The sequence below is a fragment of the Hippocampus bargibanti genome, linkage group LG09 (assembly GCF_051943395.1).
Source record: "Hippocampus bargibanti isolate YZ-2025 linkage group LG09, ASM5194339v1, whole genome shotgun sequence".
NCBI classification, from domain to species: Eukaryota; Metazoa; Chordata; class Actinopteri; order Syngnathiformes; family Syngnathidae; genus Hippocampus; species Hippocampus bargibanti.
This window is the reverse complement of record NC_142742.1, coordinates 22,027,501-22,045,148: the sequence shown is the minus strand read 5'-3', so window position 1 is coordinate 22,045,148 and position 17,648 is coordinate 22,027,501. Positions and strand designations below refer to the sequence as shown.

Sequence of the window (17,648 nt, the reverse complement as noted above, 5' to 3'; positions counted from 1 at the left end):
ATAGAAATGGTATCGATATAACCAGGACTATCGATATATCCGATATCGATATAACAAGACTTTACTGTATATATATATATATATATATATATATATATATATATATATATATATATATATATATATATATATATATATATATATATATATATATATATATTGTGATGTCACAAGAGGCTGTGTCCTGGAGGGCAAATACATCCCCCTAAGATGGCTCCACCCAGAGAGAGTCTTTGCCCCACCTGGTGGAAGGCAGCAATTAAACCCACACACCTGCGGCTGATCAGGACTTGATTGGAAAGCAGGGCTCTTAAGGCAGAGAGCCTCTGAGTGTGCAGCTTGGGGAAAGACAAGCTCGATTGCTGTGCTCTGTGGAGAAGTTGATTGCTGCGTGGAACTCATTGCCTGTTGGGACCACACGACTGGACACTGGATTTGAACCTAGCTAAGGTGGCTAGGCTACATGACGAGGACGTCAAGAGGGGTGAGGCCTAGAGACTCTTGTAAAGAACTCCGTCTTCAGTTTTACCTCAGAAGAGACTTTATTTGGATTTACGTAGCAGAAGAGACTTTATTTGGATTTAAGTATCAGAAGAGACTTTATTTTGACAAGTATTGGAAGAGACACTATTCGAACCTTTGTTGCTTGTGAATTCCCCCTGGAACCCTTGATTAAAACCTTTTGTTTGTATCCAAACCTGTCGTCCATTGCACTTCTTGTCCCGTCCCGCTGAGAGCTAGCCTCTCATGATATCACAATATATATAATAAATCCTTGTCTCACCCCTCATGGGTGGTGTCTGTCCCCCATTTTAGCTCGGTTCCTCTTGAGGCCAGGAAGCTTGAGGGTTCTGCGCAGTATCCGTGCTGTTCCTAGCACTGCGCTTTTCTGGACCGAGATATCTGATGTTGTTCCCGGGATCTGTTGCAACCACTCGTCGAATTTGGAGGTCACTGCCCCGAGTGCGCCGACCACCACAGGCACGACTGTCACCTTTATCTTCCAGGCTCTCTCCAGCTCCTCTCTGAGCCCTTGGTATTTCTCGATTTTCTCATGTTCCTTCTTTCTGATGTTTCCATCACTCGGGACCGCTACATCCACGACAACGACTTTCCTTTGCCCTTTTTCTATGACCACGATATCTGGTTGGTTGGCCATTACCATCTTGTCAGTCTGTATCTGGAAGTCCCACAGGATCTTTGCTCGGTCATTCTCTACTACCTTGGGAGGTGTTACCCATTTTGACCTTGGAGTTTCCAGTCCATACTCTGCACAGATGTTTCGATAGACTATGCCAGCCACCTAGTTATGGCGCTCCATGTAGGCTTTCCCTGCCAGCATCTTACACCCTGCAGTTATGTGTTGGATTCTCTCAGGTGCCTCTTTGCACAACCTACACCTTGGGTCTTGCCTGGTGTGGTATATCCCTGCCTCTATGGCTCTGGTGTTCAGGGTCTGCTCTTGAGCAGCCAGGATGAGTGCCTCTGTGCTGTCCTTTAGGCCAGCCCTCTCTAGCCACTGATAGGACTTCTTGAGATCAGCCACTATGGTTTGGTGGTACAACCCATGTAGGGGCTTTTCCTCCCATGATTGTCCCTCTTCCAAGGGGACAATCATGGGAGGAAAAGCCATCTTGTTTGGATGATCTTGACTTGATGTTGAAATAGATAAACACTGCCTTTTGAATAAGCGGACAAGTAAAAAAATACAAATAAAACACGTTAATTTGCCTTTGTGGAGAGAACATGTTCTAATTTGATAGATTCTAATTTTCAAGGAAACAATACAATTGATGAAACAGTCGAATGTTAGTGGCTATGACAAGCCCCATGGTAACGTTAGCATCAATATACAGTACAGTACTACTGTGAGAGGCAGCAGAAAGCAAGCATGCAAGCTAATGAGCCGTGTGCAGGCCGGCTAGCAGTAACCTTGTGTATGTACACGATAAGTTTACTTATTTCGATGGTTTGGCTGGATTTTTACCAATCATGAGGAACAGAAAACCATTCATATGTACTGGATGTACAGTACAGTGATACCTCTGTTTACGAACCCCTTAGCTTACAAACTTTTTGGTTCACGAACGTTACATTGATGTAATTTTTACCTTGGCATACGAACTTTACCTTGGCATCCGAACTTTTTTCATACACGGAGCTGCCTCAATGTGTTGTTCGCGAACGAGCCTGTTCTTCTAACAACAAAATGGCAGCCGACTGTTTTTGTCCTCTATTCCCCACGCCCAGTCTTCGGTTAAAGCCACGTGACTGGTCAAGAACGCAGCAGTGGGCAGGGGGGGAGGGTGCGTGGTTTAAACATTAAGGAGACAGGGAGACCCAGTGAGAGAGTTTCAACTTTGATAGTTCAAGGCAGAGTGTAGACTGCAAGGTTAAAATATCCCATCAATCGGACTCCACAAACAACCCGCACAACCCATCTGTACATTTGATGCAAAAAGCTATCAACCCAGCTGAACAGAACACAATTGATGAGGAACTAGATACAATTATCACAGAGAAAGCACCTACAAGCGATCATTCCTCAAGATGGTGAAAGAAGGTTATGTTCCTCATCAAGTGTTTAATGCTGATCAAGCCATCAACGACCATCACAAAGGGAAATAAAACGACTTTATTTTATAGTACAGTTTATTTCTTAAATTATAATACAATAGCACACTTAGAGGGACTTAGAAAATTAGAAAGTAGAAAATTATGTTTTATGGGCACCTGGAAACGGATTATTCTCATTTTAATGGTTTGGAAATTATTTTTTCGGATACACACTTCGCCTTACACACTCTGTCTGGGAACCAATGAAGTTCGTAAACCAAGGTATCAATGTACTGTAAATGTTTGTTTGTTTTTGCGTGCCCTGCAATTGGCGGCACTTCCTCCGCGCATTGCCGGATGACGGCTGGGTCAACCAACAAATTCGGGACCACCTTGAGGAGAAGAGGCTGGAATTATGGATGGGTGGTCCTCCGCCACACTGTTGTCTGGTGGCAGCCAATCAGCAGCGGGTGCTCGGGAGCGTCACTGCGCATGTGCTAAAGCATCTGCACGTGGTTCGCTGAAACCACGCACGCAAAGCGCTTTCAGAAATGGCGGACGGCATCGGCAGCTCTCTGCTACCTCTACCTTGCCTTTTTTCACCAAAATCACGCCAGTACCTGGCTGTATGTGCCCAAGATGGGAGACTTCGAATTTGGAACACAGACAGTAAAACACTTCACCAGGAATATGTGCCTTCGGCTCATTTGAGTGCCACTTGTACATGCCTACATTGGGGACCATGCCGGACAGTCAAGGTACGTGAGGCTGCTACGTTGTTGCCTGCAGATGCTACATAGCCTAGCGCGGCCTAAACTAAAAGGTCTAGGACGTTGTCACAATCACAACGATTCACGATCACTGTTGATCTTTGCAAAAAATGCGTGAGAATACATTGGAACAATATCCAATGTTAACATCTAGACGTTTTCTCTCGTCTCTGTCCGATAATTTGCAATATAATAGCTTAGCTAAGCGCTAGCAGTCAACAGTTCCACGAAACGCACATGTTGGTCCCACATGGACTTGGGTTAAAATGAACCGTGCCTAACCCATCAGCTTTATGCAGTTACCACATTATCTTGACAATTTTACAATCGCTCCTAAATATTTCCAAACTACGTTTTTTTCGAACAAGCATTTTTAGTTCATCAAGTTACACTTCGGGAATGTTGGCTACAGAAGTGTAATAACCTTTGCCTCACAGTACAAATTGACGGGTTTTAATGAAACGGCCTATGGCTATCAAATGAATTGTAAAATTCACGTCAAATGTCGTCGAATTGCTTTACCGGCGTTCGAACCATGTTTCGTCAGGACAATCTCAGGTGTGTTGTGATTTGGATATTTGCCTATTACGTTGGAGTTCTGCGCTCAATACTGAAATTTGAATGCTCTCGCGTGCTTTCTGTAAATGCTGAAAAATGAGATCCAGCAGTTGACATAAACCCTGCCAAACAATCCAATGCATGGCGTGGATGCAAGAGTTGGAGGATGGAACACTACCCATGGTCAATTATTGATACTGTCTCCTTCCTCATCACAAGAACAACAGCATTTTATGAATCTAATTCATATTACAAATATTTACAAATATGGATCACAATGCAACAATTTTGCCCACATTAATGCAAATTAATGGTGTCTGTTTTTCAGGATGGTCCTCAGAGGAAGAAGAGGAAATCAGAAGCAGGGCAACTGGAGGCAAGGGCAGACCTGCTGGCAATGGGCACAGTGGCGGGCAGTGTGCTCATTTACAGTACAATTAAGGGAGCTTTGCACTGCACCCTGGTGAGTTTCATTCAAAACATACACACACAAATATGTAATTTTTGTTCGAATTTGTCGTGGTTATATTTAGTCAACAGGTTGTTATCACGAGTTCATATTCTTCATGTTCAATTCAGTTGTTGTTAAACTTAAAGGGCAACCGACGTCACTTTTTTGTTTTTTAACTGACATCAGAAAAACGTTTTATAGCATCTAAAATACCCAAAACACGCAGTATGGTATTTTTATTCCAATGCAAAACACCAATAAAAATGACTTAGTGTCCAAAATCTGCAAAAAAATTGAGCTGCGAATTGGGCATTTTCAGAAAGTCCCACCCCCAGTTCGTGACGTCACGCCATGACGTCTTGCATTGCTGGAGAATAAAAACAATGGCTTCAGATTCGTATAATATGCTTTCTTGTTACACATCCAGTTATGAATATGATTCAAATAGTTCTGAAGAGGAAAGCATACATGTTTGCAATCGATTAAAGAATTTATTCCGTGTCATTTTGAAGCAAACGGGCGGGGGGGAATGTTTCACCCAAAAAGAGGCAAGAAAATGGCCACCGAGCTGTGAGGAATGAATCAGCCCATTTCCACAGGCTGATAAATTCCTTCCATGGACCTTGGACTCCCTCTGCTGGCGGCTTTTGGATGTAACACACGGTTTAAAAAAAACAGTACAGCAAAATACATTGACGTGATGGAAAGACGCTACAATGCGTCATTTTTACTGTCAGGAGGCGGTCCTTCTCTGACGTCACGTGAGGACTCCTGAATGTTCAGCGCGAGTCTTAAAACGTAAAATATAGCTATATGCGGTGGAATCTTACTAAAATACGCCCAGTAGAAGTCATTTGAAGCCTTTTTACAAATTATGGACACAACTTGTCCGGAGACGTCGGTTGTCCTTTAATTATCCTTTGTCCCTTTCAGGATGGAGGCCATAGTGGAGGAGTGAATTGCGTTCACTGGCACCCTGAAGGCAGTTTATTATATAGTGGCTCAGATGATACAAACATTGTAGAATGGGACCTGCAGACAGGCAAGATGCGGAGGTCAGTGTATACAACATTCAACCATCCATTTCCTGATCCGCTTATCATCACTAGGGTCGTGGGCCATGCTGTAGCCTATCCCAGCTGTCTTCAGGCAATGGGCGGGATTACAACCCAAACTGGTTGTGATCCAATCGCAGGGCAGACAAAGACTAACAACCATTTGCACTGTAACCCACCCCCTAGAATGTAGAGGTTAATGGCAGGTTAATTTATTCATTAACCTGCCATTCATGTTTTTGGAACGTGGGAGCGAAACCGGAGTACCCGGAAAAACCCACGCAAGCATGGGGAGAACATGGAAGGTATACACAAAAAGGGCCCCACTTCTCTGCACCCTGAGGCTGACGTGCTAACCAGTCGACCACCGGGCCACCCTATTTTAACATGTAGAAATGACATTTTAATTATGAAATACTTTGTTACACATCAAAGTAAGGAAGCTATTTTTTTTCTGCTCGATTCTAATTTGTTTTAGTAATTGTCATAATTCTGTATTGAATGGTGATGTGTATTTGAGGTTGTACCTGTTTTGTCAAAGTAAGATAAAGGTATAGAACTCCATTCAAAAGGTTTGCTTTATTGTTCATCTCGGCATTAGGCAATGATGATATTTTTGCAATATGTTGTGGTGCCCTGGCAGTGATGCCCACATAATTCTTAAATGCAGATTGGAAGTCCTAATGTGTGTTTTAACATGTTGGGTACTTATTTATTTACTTTACTCTTTTATAAACAAAATGAATGACAACACTTAAATTGTTGAATGTCTTAACTCGTCACAAGGAGGGTGATTCCAAGTAGAAGCACATATTTTTAAGTTATCTGTCAAGGGGAACACTTGTATACCTGTTTCATTGGGCTCTTTGTCTTTAACTGTCAAAATCCTGTGGCGATTTGAAACATGGGTGCAAAAGTTCTGTCGTGTAGCCAAGGGCTTTAAAACAAAAACAATCTCTGGTTTAAAATCTAGATAAGGCAGTCTCACTTGTTGGTCGGAGATGCTCATAGTCGAGGAAATTAATTTATCAAAATTGATCTAAGCCCGATTGTTTTTACAGTAAGTGGAATGCTGACCGTGCTCCAGTGACCAGTTTGAGTGTGAGCCCAGATGGTAAACTGTTGCTTTCAGCTGGACAGACTATCAAGATGTGGGACTTGGACACCAAGGAGGTTTATAGGGTGAGTGTTCCAAATTTTGGATTAATATGATATGAGAACAGTTAGCTGAGAAGAACAAAAAAAAATATTTGCAATAACCACCCTTATTTCCAGACTACAAAGCCCCTGAATACAAGCAACAGCAGTTACATTTAGCCATAAAATCACATCTGTACAATATTTATTGCTTTGTATTAATCACAACTGGTCTGTATGTTATACCATGGGATATTTGCAAAAAAGAGGTCACACAGGTAGAGGTTTAACAATATTTTCTACTTTGCCTTAACCACCCCCTCCCTGAAATGCCGAGCACAGGCAACTAGTTACAAAGTCACCTTCCAGCACGTTCCTCAGTCACTGGTTGTTACACGAGGCCAGTGAGATTCTCCAGGCAGTAGTGCTCATGATTTTGTGGAAGCCCTTGGGAAGCTTTGTGTTTGACAGATTTTGCTATATTTTGCCATACACCATGTCTTCGCTATTTCCTCCAACAGAGCCGCATACTGGTCAGCACTGCGTTTTCATTTCTTTGGCCGTCTGTCTGCTCACTCCAGCCGCAAATGGCTGATGAATATTGAATATTGGGTTCACTGTGACCTGTTCAATTTCAACGGTCAGAAATGACTAGGAAATATGGGACACTCCGATTGATGAAATGATATTTTACGATGAGTTAAACACTTGGCCGAACTGGCAACTTACTTTGTTCCTGTTACAGAAATTCACCGGCCATTCTACAGCCGTGACGGCCCTCCACTTTGCCACCACGCGACCCCCTGACAGCAGCAGTCTCTATTTTCTATCTGGTGCTGCTCACAATAGACTGCTTAGTGTATGGTGCGTACACACTGTCATTACAGATCGTGAACTGTACACCACATTGTTATGTTACACGATAAACGTGCTGTGATACTGACTCAAAGGTCGTGCACTGCAGGCAAGCACGAGAAGATGGAAATCACAAGAACTCTGTGGTGTCATTCGTACTGACAGATGAGCCTCAACATATTGACCTCGTCACATCCAAGAGGAAGGAGCAGGTCAGATAATCTAATGCGTCTGTATGATTGAGCCTCCTAATATGTATTGAGATGTTGCACAGTAGAATATTGAGATGGAAATATTTGTTGATAAATGCAATGTCTAATTCTTGGGTCACTTCCCTTTACAGGCGGTTAGGTTAGCAGTGGTATGTAAAGATGGACAGTTGCATCTCTTTGAGCACTTTCTGAATGGGTAAGCTGTAGTGCCTTAAACTTGTCCACTGTATTTACATTTGTAATGCAATTGTAGAATGTTTCTGTACAAATGCATTATTATTATTGATGAGAAGGTTTCTTCAGCCGTCATCTGTACAAATTTGAAGGTTTCGGACGTTTCGCCTCCTATCCAAGAGGCTTCGTCAGCGAACTAAAGTCTGACTGGTCGTATCGGCCCTATTTATATATCCCTAATGTCCAGGCATGGCGGCGCTGGACACAGCTATGATAGGTCCCTACTCTCAGGTTGGGGGGAGCAGAGGACCACTCCCTGTGGCCCCACTGATTGTTCCTACATTCCTGACTAACGACTGGCCTCTAAGCTAGCAACCACTCATTTGACGACAATGAGGTTAAAATCTTAGCGAAAGAACATAGATGGTTTGAAAGGGGGGGTAAAAGAAACAATTCTTATAAAACAACAGAATCCTTCATTAAACCGGTCTGGTGGGGTGAGGTTCAATTTGGATCGTTCATACAATAGCCTGCTTAGGAAAAACAGGTTAGGCAACATTCGTAATGCTGATGAGGTGATACCGGTGGGAGTGGGGCAAATAGGCCAGTCGCTAGTCAGGAATATAGGAACAATCAGTGGGGCCACAGGGAGTGGTCCTCTGCTCCCCCCAACCTGAGAGTAGGGAGGGACCTATCATAGCTGTGTCCGGCGCCGCCATGCCTGGACATTAAGGATATATAAATAGGGCCGATACGACCAGTCAGACTTTAGTTCGCTGACAAAGCCTTGGATAGGAGGCGAAACGTCCGAAACCTTCAAATTTGTACAGATGACGGCTGAAGAAACCTTCTCATCGATGGACCACTCCTGTATGACTGAGAGCTTACACAGACGTATTATTATTATTATTATTATTATTATTATTATTATTATTGTTATTATTATTAATACATGGTTCACTGCTGCACAGAAATAGGGGTTTATGTGGATGCTTAAGTCATAAAATCTATTGAACCCATAAATCTAAAAAAAAAAACAACCCTATTTGGCATTGTAATGTCTTTAAAACGATAGCATAGTGGGACTTGATGAAATAACTTTCCGAATGACTCTTACGGTGAGGTCAAACAATCACAATAGTGCTCCCGACAAAACACTAATGGGGTTTTAGTCTGAAGTTCTTAAAAAGACTAGATTCAAATCATGCATAGTCTGCCCTTGAGCATCTTAGGACAACGTGGGGCATTTTGAAGGGTGTCGAATCGAATGTAACACTTTTAAGACTTTAAATTCACTTTCTTATTACCCTTATCTGTACTTCGGGGCCCATATTGGCTTACTGCGTCCATTTCTGAATAAACCATGTTAAATCGATATACAGTAAAGTCTCGTTATATGGATATCGGTTATATCGATAGTACTGCTTATTACGATACTATTTCTATGAACGCAAGGAGAAAATTTACATGCCGCAGGATCGGATATATCGATAGTCCAGTTATATTGATATTTTTTCCGACTCCCGAGAATATCGATATAATGAGACTTTACTGTATTCATTATGGGTTAAGGTGGGGGTAAGGCTGTCTTGAGACTTGGTTGGGGTCCCTTATTTGCATGTGAGAGTCAATATAGTACTGGGTGTAACTTGAATTTTAGATTTCCGATGGTAATTGTTTGGGTCAGCAGGTACCTAAAAATGGGGGGAGGGCAGGGATCAGTTTGAGTGTGAGCCCAGATGGTAAACCCCAGGGGGGGGGGTGTAAGTGGGTCCACACACTCCTGAGAAATCAGATTTTTTTTTTCTTTTTCTGTCCTTTTGAATTTTCCGCATCCACATAGTTTCTTATATTAAGGAATAGACTCCTTGATTTAAAAATTTAGATTTGTAGAGCATTTTAGGCTGATGAACTCGCTCAATCAAACAGTTGTCATTGCAGGCCCTGCAAGAAGCCCCTGTCACCTTCATGCACAGTGCAGATGTCGGACACAAAGGATTGCCCAATGCCGATCCCCCTTCTTGCAGCTGCCCTGTGTGATGAGTCACACAGTGTGATGCTGGCTTATGGCAACCATCTACAACCTGTAATAGAGAGAGTGGTGAGGGCACAGCCGGTTCCTTCACTGGATAGATACACTTGTCAATCGTTTTATAGCGACTGTAATGAAATGCCTAGAACCATAATTTTTTATTTTACCGCTTAGTCTAAGTGTGTGTGTGTGTGTGTGTGTGTGTGTGTGTGTGTGTGTGTGTGTGTGTGTGTGTGTGTGTGTGTGTGTGTGTGTGTGTGTGTGTGTGTGTGTGTGTGTGTGTGTGTGTGTGTGTGTGTTTATGCCGTTGGTAATTCATTTAGCTCTTTGTGTGTGTTCCATGAGGCAATGAATGAACATCTTGTGATTTTTGATTATTTTTTTTTTTCATTCACAGATAAGTTCCTTTGGAAACTCCAGAGAAAGTGTCTAACTTGATCACAATCTTTTCATTTGCAGGATATCAACACAGCTGACAGGCATGTTTGTTTGACGCGAAATGTTCAGACCACATTGTCCCTTTCCGTTGCGTCTACTGTTTCCAAGGTAACTCATGCTTCTAATGCCTGTACAGTCTGAATTATGCTCTCGTGTTCTTTGATCATTGTCCAGACAATTTTCCCATTTGTTTGCATCTCTGGTAAGATAAAATCATAAAATCTTTATTTGTCGCACGATGGAGAATTTCTCAATTTGCAACAGCAAAATTATTAAAGGGAGAAAGTACACAAAAGTTATATAAATAAATATATCAATGAGAAGGTTTCTTCAGCCGTCATCTGTACAAATACTTATTGGCCAAGAGCAAATACTTATTTGTACAGATGACGGCTGAAGAAACATTCTCATCGATGGACCACTCCTGTACGACTGAGAGCTTACACAGACATAAATAAATATACATATATTATTGATCTTCTCCTTATAATTCAATAATCTTCTCCTTTCGGCTTTCCCCTTTATGGGGTCGCCACAGCGAATCAGTGTCCTCCATCTTCAGAGCTTTGATTCACGTTTGTTTTGGCCAAACGTCTGATGCCTTTCCTGCCACAACCCTCTGAATTTATTACGGATATAATTTGAAAATATTGAAAGCAGTTGCGCCACAAGTCAATGGCCTCGAACATGAATTCAGGACCATAATTTGTTTAAAACCAAGAATATTTAAGGTCTAATGGGTCAGTTAAAGTATAGACGTAAATGCTTCTCAGTGTGTGTGGCAAGACTCATAAAAAAACCCTGCTCAAAAGTGTTGCCCATTCAGTCTGGCTGAGCTTGATTTTTTTTCGGCAAGGAGAATGAGTCAACTATTCTGTATAATGCTGGTAGAGACAGACCCCAAAAGCCGAATGGCTGTTATCGATGTGATACTGTTTATTAATGCAGGGGCTGCATACAAACGTATACTATTTTTTTTTGCTTCAAATTTCGACAATTATGACAGTTTTTGTATGATGTAAAATTTCTATTTAAAAATAGGTTTGCGGTTGTATGCTGGCAAAATATAAAAAATGCAAGTGGTAGAAATACATTTTCATTGTACTGTAAAATATTCCCAATCTAATTGTGGGATGGATGAGGGAAAAATGTTTTCCATGTGTCATCTTCAGGTGAAAACCCCAGTTGTCAATGCCAAGAGCAAAGTGCTGGTTCCTGGCCTTCCTGGGCATCAAGCTCGAGTGAAAGCAACAGAGAAAAGGAAGACAGTCTCAGACTCCCAAGAGGTTTGTTGAGTGTACCTGATCTTGAATAACAAATGTGAAACCAATGTGCCACATTGTATTTGTCTTTGCCTGTGTACGAATAACCACCTGCCCTAAGCACTCTTCGGATTGGATTGAGACTGCCTCATTAAATGCCTATCCACTGCCTCATTGAGAAGAGGTTTCTTTTCCCTCTTCAGATGTCAATATCGGAGCGTATTGGCGAAATTGATCTGCAGTCTGCAGCTCGCACCGAAAAGGGAGCGTCCGCAGGGACACCCTCTTTACAGACGGACAATTTTGCAGTGTTGCTGGTGCAGGGCCTTGAGAGCAATGACAGCGACATCCTAAATGTAAGTATTCATCTCAGGGTCTTCATACGCTTGAGTGAATTTTTAATTCCCCTAATTCCATTAATCTATTGTAATGTTTAAAAAAACTAATAGCACTCCAGTATTGTACTTAACAAAAACATTGTAATATAATAGAATGGTATATAATAATAATAATAATAATGTTATTATTATAATAATAATTATTATTATTATTGTTATTATTATGAAAATAATCATAACAATACATTTTATCTTAAGCACCTTTCAAAGCTCTCAAGGACACTTTACAGTCACAGACACGCATAGATACAATAATAAATAAAATCCAATTATAAATAGAATACAATGAATTAATTATTAAGGTTTAAAGCAGTATTCGAAATAACGCCGGCCCGGGGTGTACAACTCGCCCAGGTGGCCGACAACTTCTTCAAGGAATTTTTTTTAAGGCCAACCGACGTCTCCGGACAAGTTGTGTCCATAATTTGTAAAATGGCTTCAAATGAGTTCTACTGAGCGTATTTTACAAAGATTCCACCGCATATAGCTATATTTTATGTTTTAAGACTCACGCTGAATATTCAGGAAGTCTCGTTTTTGAGTTGGTGACAGTCCGCACGTGACGTCCTTCCATCACGTCAATGTATTTTGCTGCACTTGTTTTGTCTGGGGACCTCGTGTTGCACCCAAAAGCCGCCAGAAGAGTGCGTGGAAACGGAGGTGGCCACAGGAGGTCGCCATTTTGTGCCTCTTTTTTTGGGTGAGAGATTTTTCCCCATTGTTGCCTCAAAATGGCACAAATAAATTCTTTAATCGATTGCAAACATGTATGCTTTCCTCTTCAGAACTATTTGAATCAGATTCATAACTGGATGTGTAACAAGAAAGCATATTCTCCGAATCTGAAGCCATTGTTTTGATTCACAAGCAACGCAAGACGTCTTGGCTTGAATTTTTTTGCAGATTTTGGACACTTTGTCATTTTGTTGGTGTTTTGCATTTGACTAAAAATATCATACTGCGTGTTTTGGGTATTTTAGATGCTATAAAACGTTTTTCTGGTGTCAGTTAAAAAACAAGAAAGTGACGTCGGTTGTCCTTTAAATCAAAATGTTTGTTTTATTCAATGAAGCAAAAGCTACAAGCCACGTGGACTCGTCTTTCAAAACTCGCAAGTACACTTTTCGGTCACGGTATAATCCTAAGCATGAAACAGGCGTCTGATTGGCTGCCGGTGCCGAGTATGCAAATTGCCAAACGAACGTTCGTGCTTCGGACTATACCGTGACTGAAAAGTGTACTTGAGACTTTTGAAAGTCGCTGAGAAAGAAGTCCACGTGGCTTTGAGCAGGCAACGCAAACATTGCATTGTGCACCATGATGACAAACGACAACTGGAGCAAAATCTTCAAGGGATATTTACCATAAATTAAGCAAGGGAGCATTTGTGGTAGGTACTTCATGAATTAAAAAAATCCTTTATACTTCGCAATATTTTATTTTTTTTTTTTTTTTTTTTTGCCGATTCGTCGTCTTATTGTGAAAAATGGGGCAGGCAACTGTTTGGCCGGCAGGCATCTTTTCAGAATTGTCTGCCCGGATGTCCGCTAACTTTTTGCTATGAGTTTCAGACACTGTTTAAAGGTCCTGTCTTTACTATATTTGATGCACTGCTGGGCAAAAAGGGAGATAAATATATCAGAAGTATTTCATATGAATCTGGCGATAATTGTTTTTTTTTTTTTTTTTTTTTTTTTTTTTTTTTTTTTTTTAGTTTTTTTTTTAGTTTACCACAAAAAGGAGAAACCATCGATTCAAGATCAAATACAACAGAACACAACAAATTCAGAAGAACTTAATATCATTCTATATATTTATCAAATAGTAAAAATAATTTTCATGTTGTGCACATAGTAATGTGGTTTAATGTGCAATGTTGTTTATGCCCATGCTCCCATTGCTGTCATTTTTGGCGATTTGCGGATAATGCAAAGCGCCATGGCTGATTGATAGATTTCCATTCATTGATTATCTAATGCAAGTGTGGAAAATTTACAGTACCTGATTGTGACTCGACTGCCATTATAATTGTTTGAGGTAGCTTACACCGGAACTTGCACACTATTTTGCACATTATAGTCTTTTGAAATTACACTTTTTGCTGAATCACTCATCGACATCAAGGGTTCAGCATCGTTTCCGTCTGCTTCACATTGCTTCAAAGACTCAATAATTGCCCTTACTCCATCATTATTTTCCCTTTTCTTTCACAGAAAGTTTTTCAAACTCGTAAAGATACAGTAATAAAGAAGACTGTGGCTCGGACACCCCTGCCCGCTGTTTTACTACTGTTGGAAGAGGTTGGTATCAGTTTGTTCTCTGCAGTAACACAAGCCATGACTTTCTGTCACAGTTGATTTACGCAAGTGTTTTCTTTTAGATTACCAGGAGGCTCCAAGGACACCCTTTCACGTAAGTACAAGCATTGGCAGTCAGTTATATTATATAGATTGTATGATGAGGAACTTTTTTGCCCTGGGAAGTTCATGTGGATTCCTACTTTAAAAAAAAAGAAACTCCAAATTGAATTCTCTCTTTAAAGGACAACCGACAGACACTTCCCAACAAGTTGCGTCCATAATTTGTAAAATCACTGCAAATGACTTATACCGACCGCATTTTTACAAAGATTCCACCGCATATAGCTATATTTTCAGTTTTAAAACTTGCACTGAATATTCATGAAGTATTGTTTTTGAGTTGATGCCGATGCCAGAAGTGACGTCGCTGAGGGAACACCCCTGACCAAGAAAGCGACACAGTGCATTTTGGGTACTGTTTTCGTCTGAAAAGACCATGTTGATCGCGAAATTAGAAGGAAAACTACATAAATAACATGACTGAATTGTTGTGTGGCAGCCAATTGCAGTAACACGCATAAAGTTGTAAGTTAACACAAATTCCCAGTGGCCAAACCAGCCATTTCCCACGGACCAGAGCAGTATAACGGCAGCCGAGGAGTTCCCCGGAGTGCACGAATCCCCGCTTGGATAACCGCTGTCACCCTCTTAGCCTGACAATGAGTAGAACGTTGCTTCTCGTGGTTAGCGATGGATAACCGCTGTCATTCATACGCAAGTTCGTAACTCTTCATCTAGAAAGTTTAAACAACTTTGTGTGCACAACCATTAAACAATCGGCATTGATGTGGACATCTTGTAGCTTTGTTTTGTTATTCATGTTTTGTTATTGATGTCCTTATATGCCACATGTCACCGAAGTTGATGCTGTATTGCATCAACTTATTCACGGAGCTTCATATGTCGTGTCCTTCTACAGTTCCGTCGCTTTGCTTAGATGATGAATTGATACAGAAGGACTTCTTTAATCGATCGCAAACACTCATGCTTTCCTCTTCAGGACTATTTGAATCATATTCATAACTGGATGAGTAACAAGAAAGGATCTTTTTCCGAATCTGAACTATCTCAAGCCGTTGTTTTGATTCTGGAGCAATGCAGTTTGTGAAGCAGTATCCTGACGAGACGTCACGAACTGGGGGCGGGACTTTCTGAATCTCTCCAGTTTTGTGTTCATTAGTGGCAGTTTGGGCAAATTAAGTCATTTTTATTGGTGTTTTGAATTTGACTAAAAATATCAGCCTGTGTGTTTTGGGTATTTCAGATGCTATCAAACGTTTTTCATTTAGGAAACAAAAAAAATGTTGGTTGTCCTTTAAACATGCGTATCCTCAAATATTATTAACACATTTTTAATCTGACCTGAGGTATAATTGCAATTTGGCTGTTGCTTGAGTCATACATGATAACCTGTTTTGCTCTACATTTTGGCACTATGGAAAATTTGCATCCTCATCTTCTTTTAAAGACATAACCATGATTGTTTTTATCTTAACCATCACATCCTAATAATGGAGGCTTCAGTTGATAAATCAAATAAACTTTCCTCTTCAACAATTTGCACTAATGGTAGACAAAATGCTTGACCAAACTTTGTTCGCAAAGGAAGCACTAGAGATATTGACTGGCAGACGGACTCCACATGAACGATTTTCCCCTCTCTTCCATCAGAGCGGTTTTGATGGTCCAGTGGCTCAAAGCAGTGCTCATGCACCACACGTCATACCTGTCATCGGTGAGTCCACTCTTTGCTCATTTGGAGCTATTCCAGCAATCAAATGATAAGCTTAAATGGTGTCGCCACTGTTGTTTATGTTTGCCTAAAAGGCAATATACAGTGGTACCTTGGCTTACGAACATAATTGGTTCCCAGACAGTGTGTGTGTGTAAGGCGAAAAGTGTCAATCCCAAAAAATGTATTTGCCATAGGCAGCCGTTTAAAATGAGAATAATCCGTTCCCATAAAATATGTCATACTTTCTAATTTTCTAAGCCTTAAAACTACACAAAATATGCCTTATTTTATGTATAATAAATGTGCTATGGTATTATAATTAAAGGAATAAACTACTGAATAATAAAGTTGTTTTATTTACCTTTGTTGATGGTCATTGTTGGATTCTAATTCTTGTATCTCTTCTGGTTCGGGTTCAACAGAGTTTTATGATGAAATACCAGCGGGGACCATAGATGGTGAACAGAAAAGACTACTTTATTCTCGTGAACAATAGAAGAACATGCCTAGTCGGAGCGGGAAGCCAAGAGCGCAACGCCCGCCCCTTTCACCTAGTTTTATCACACAGCAGCGATGAGATTGTCCTATCAGCAACGGGAAAGGGGGTTGGGAGAACATTAAGACTGGAAATGAATACTTGTTGCATCTTACTGATGCAACAAGTTAGCTAATAAGCTACATACATCCATATAGACTAAACTAAACATGAAATAACATAGGATGTTTACGGATGTGTATAAAAACAGTCTTATCAGTCATTGATGGCTTGATGGAATGGAGTGGCCGGTTTCATCAGCATTAAACACTTGATGAGGAACGTAGCCTTCTTCTTTCACCATTTTGAGGAATGATGCCTTATTGGTGCTTTCTCTACAATTATTGTGCCTAGTTCCTCATCAAATGTGTTCTGTTTAGCTGGGTTGATAGCTTTTTGCATCAAGTGTACAGATGGGTTGTGCAGGTTGTTTGTGGAGCCCGATTGATGGGATATTTTAACCTTGCAGTCTACACTCTGCCTTTGACCTATCAAATTTGAAACTCTCTCACTGGGTCTCCCTGTCTCCTTAATGTTTAAACCACACACCCTCCCCCCCCCTGCCCACTACTGCGTTCTTGACCAGTCACGCGGCTTTAACCGAAGACTGGGAGCGGGGAATAGAGGACAAAAAAAAGTTCCTTGTTAGGAGAACGTGCTCGTTTGCAAACGACACATCACCCATTGTGGCGCTCCATGTGTATCCCGAAAAATAGTTCGTATGCCAAGGTAAAATTTTCATAAATTTAACGTTCGTAAACCGAAAAGTTCGTAAGCCAAGGGGTTCGTAAACAGAGGTATAACTGTACCTATTTTGAAAACTACCGTTTATTGTGTTGCATAACCTTTGTGTACAAACAAGTGTTTGCACAGTCCTGTTCTGTTTTCTGTTTCTCTTGTTAACACGCGTTATTCTGTCCTATACCCAACAGCTGCCTGACCTGGTTTCCAAGCTTGGGGTGCTATATCACATAATTGAGAGCAGGGTGAAGATGTTCCACAAGCTGACCAAGCTGCATGGGAAGTTGTACCTCCTCGTTGCACAGGTGGGCTTGAGCAAATTTTGTGACAAAGCAAATCATGTTATCCTCGCTGCTTCACAGTTTGGTTGGCATTTGTT

At 41.0% G+C, this 17,648-nt stretch overlaps 1 protein-coding gene across 4 annotated transcripts in view; it reads left to right on the top strand.

Annotated features, from left to right (window-relative positions):
• Positions 1-3,082: 3,082 nt before the first annotated feature.
• wdr43 (WD repeat domain 43) overlaps positions 3,083-17,648 on the top strand; it is a 21,788-nt gene continuing 7,222 nt past the window's right edge. For all 4 annotated transcript variants that reach the window (XM_089004763.1, XM_089004765.1, XM_089004766.1 and 1 more), the window contains exons 1-15: positions 3,083-3,314; positions 4,213-4,347; positions 5,269-5,390; positions 6,452-6,572; positions 7,273-7,391; positions 7,492-7,594; positions 7,726-7,790; positions 9,710-9,869; positions 10,260-10,346; positions 11,411-11,524; positions 11,704-11,856; positions 14,112-14,198; positions 14,279-14,310; positions 15,930-15,993; positions 17,461-17,574. In XM_089004763.1, the coding sequence (XP_088860889.1) occupies positions 3,108-3,314; positions 4,213-4,347; positions 5,269-5,390; positions 6,452-6,572; positions 7,273-7,391; positions 7,492-7,594; positions 7,726-7,790; positions 9,710-9,869; positions 10,260-10,346; positions 11,411-11,524; positions 11,704-11,856; positions 14,112-14,198; positions 14,279-14,310; positions 15,930-15,993; positions 17,461-17,574 (1,683 nt within the window). In that variant the 5' untranslated portion in view covers positions 3,083-3,107. The remainder of the gene's footprint in view (positions 3,315-4,212; positions 4,348-5,268; positions 5,391-6,451; positions 6,573-7,272; positions 7,392-7,491; positions 7,595-7,725; positions 7,791-9,709; positions 9,870-10,259; positions 10,347-11,410; positions 11,525-11,703; positions 11,857-14,111; positions 14,199-14,278; positions 14,311-15,929; positions 15,994-17,460; positions 17,575-17,648) is intronic.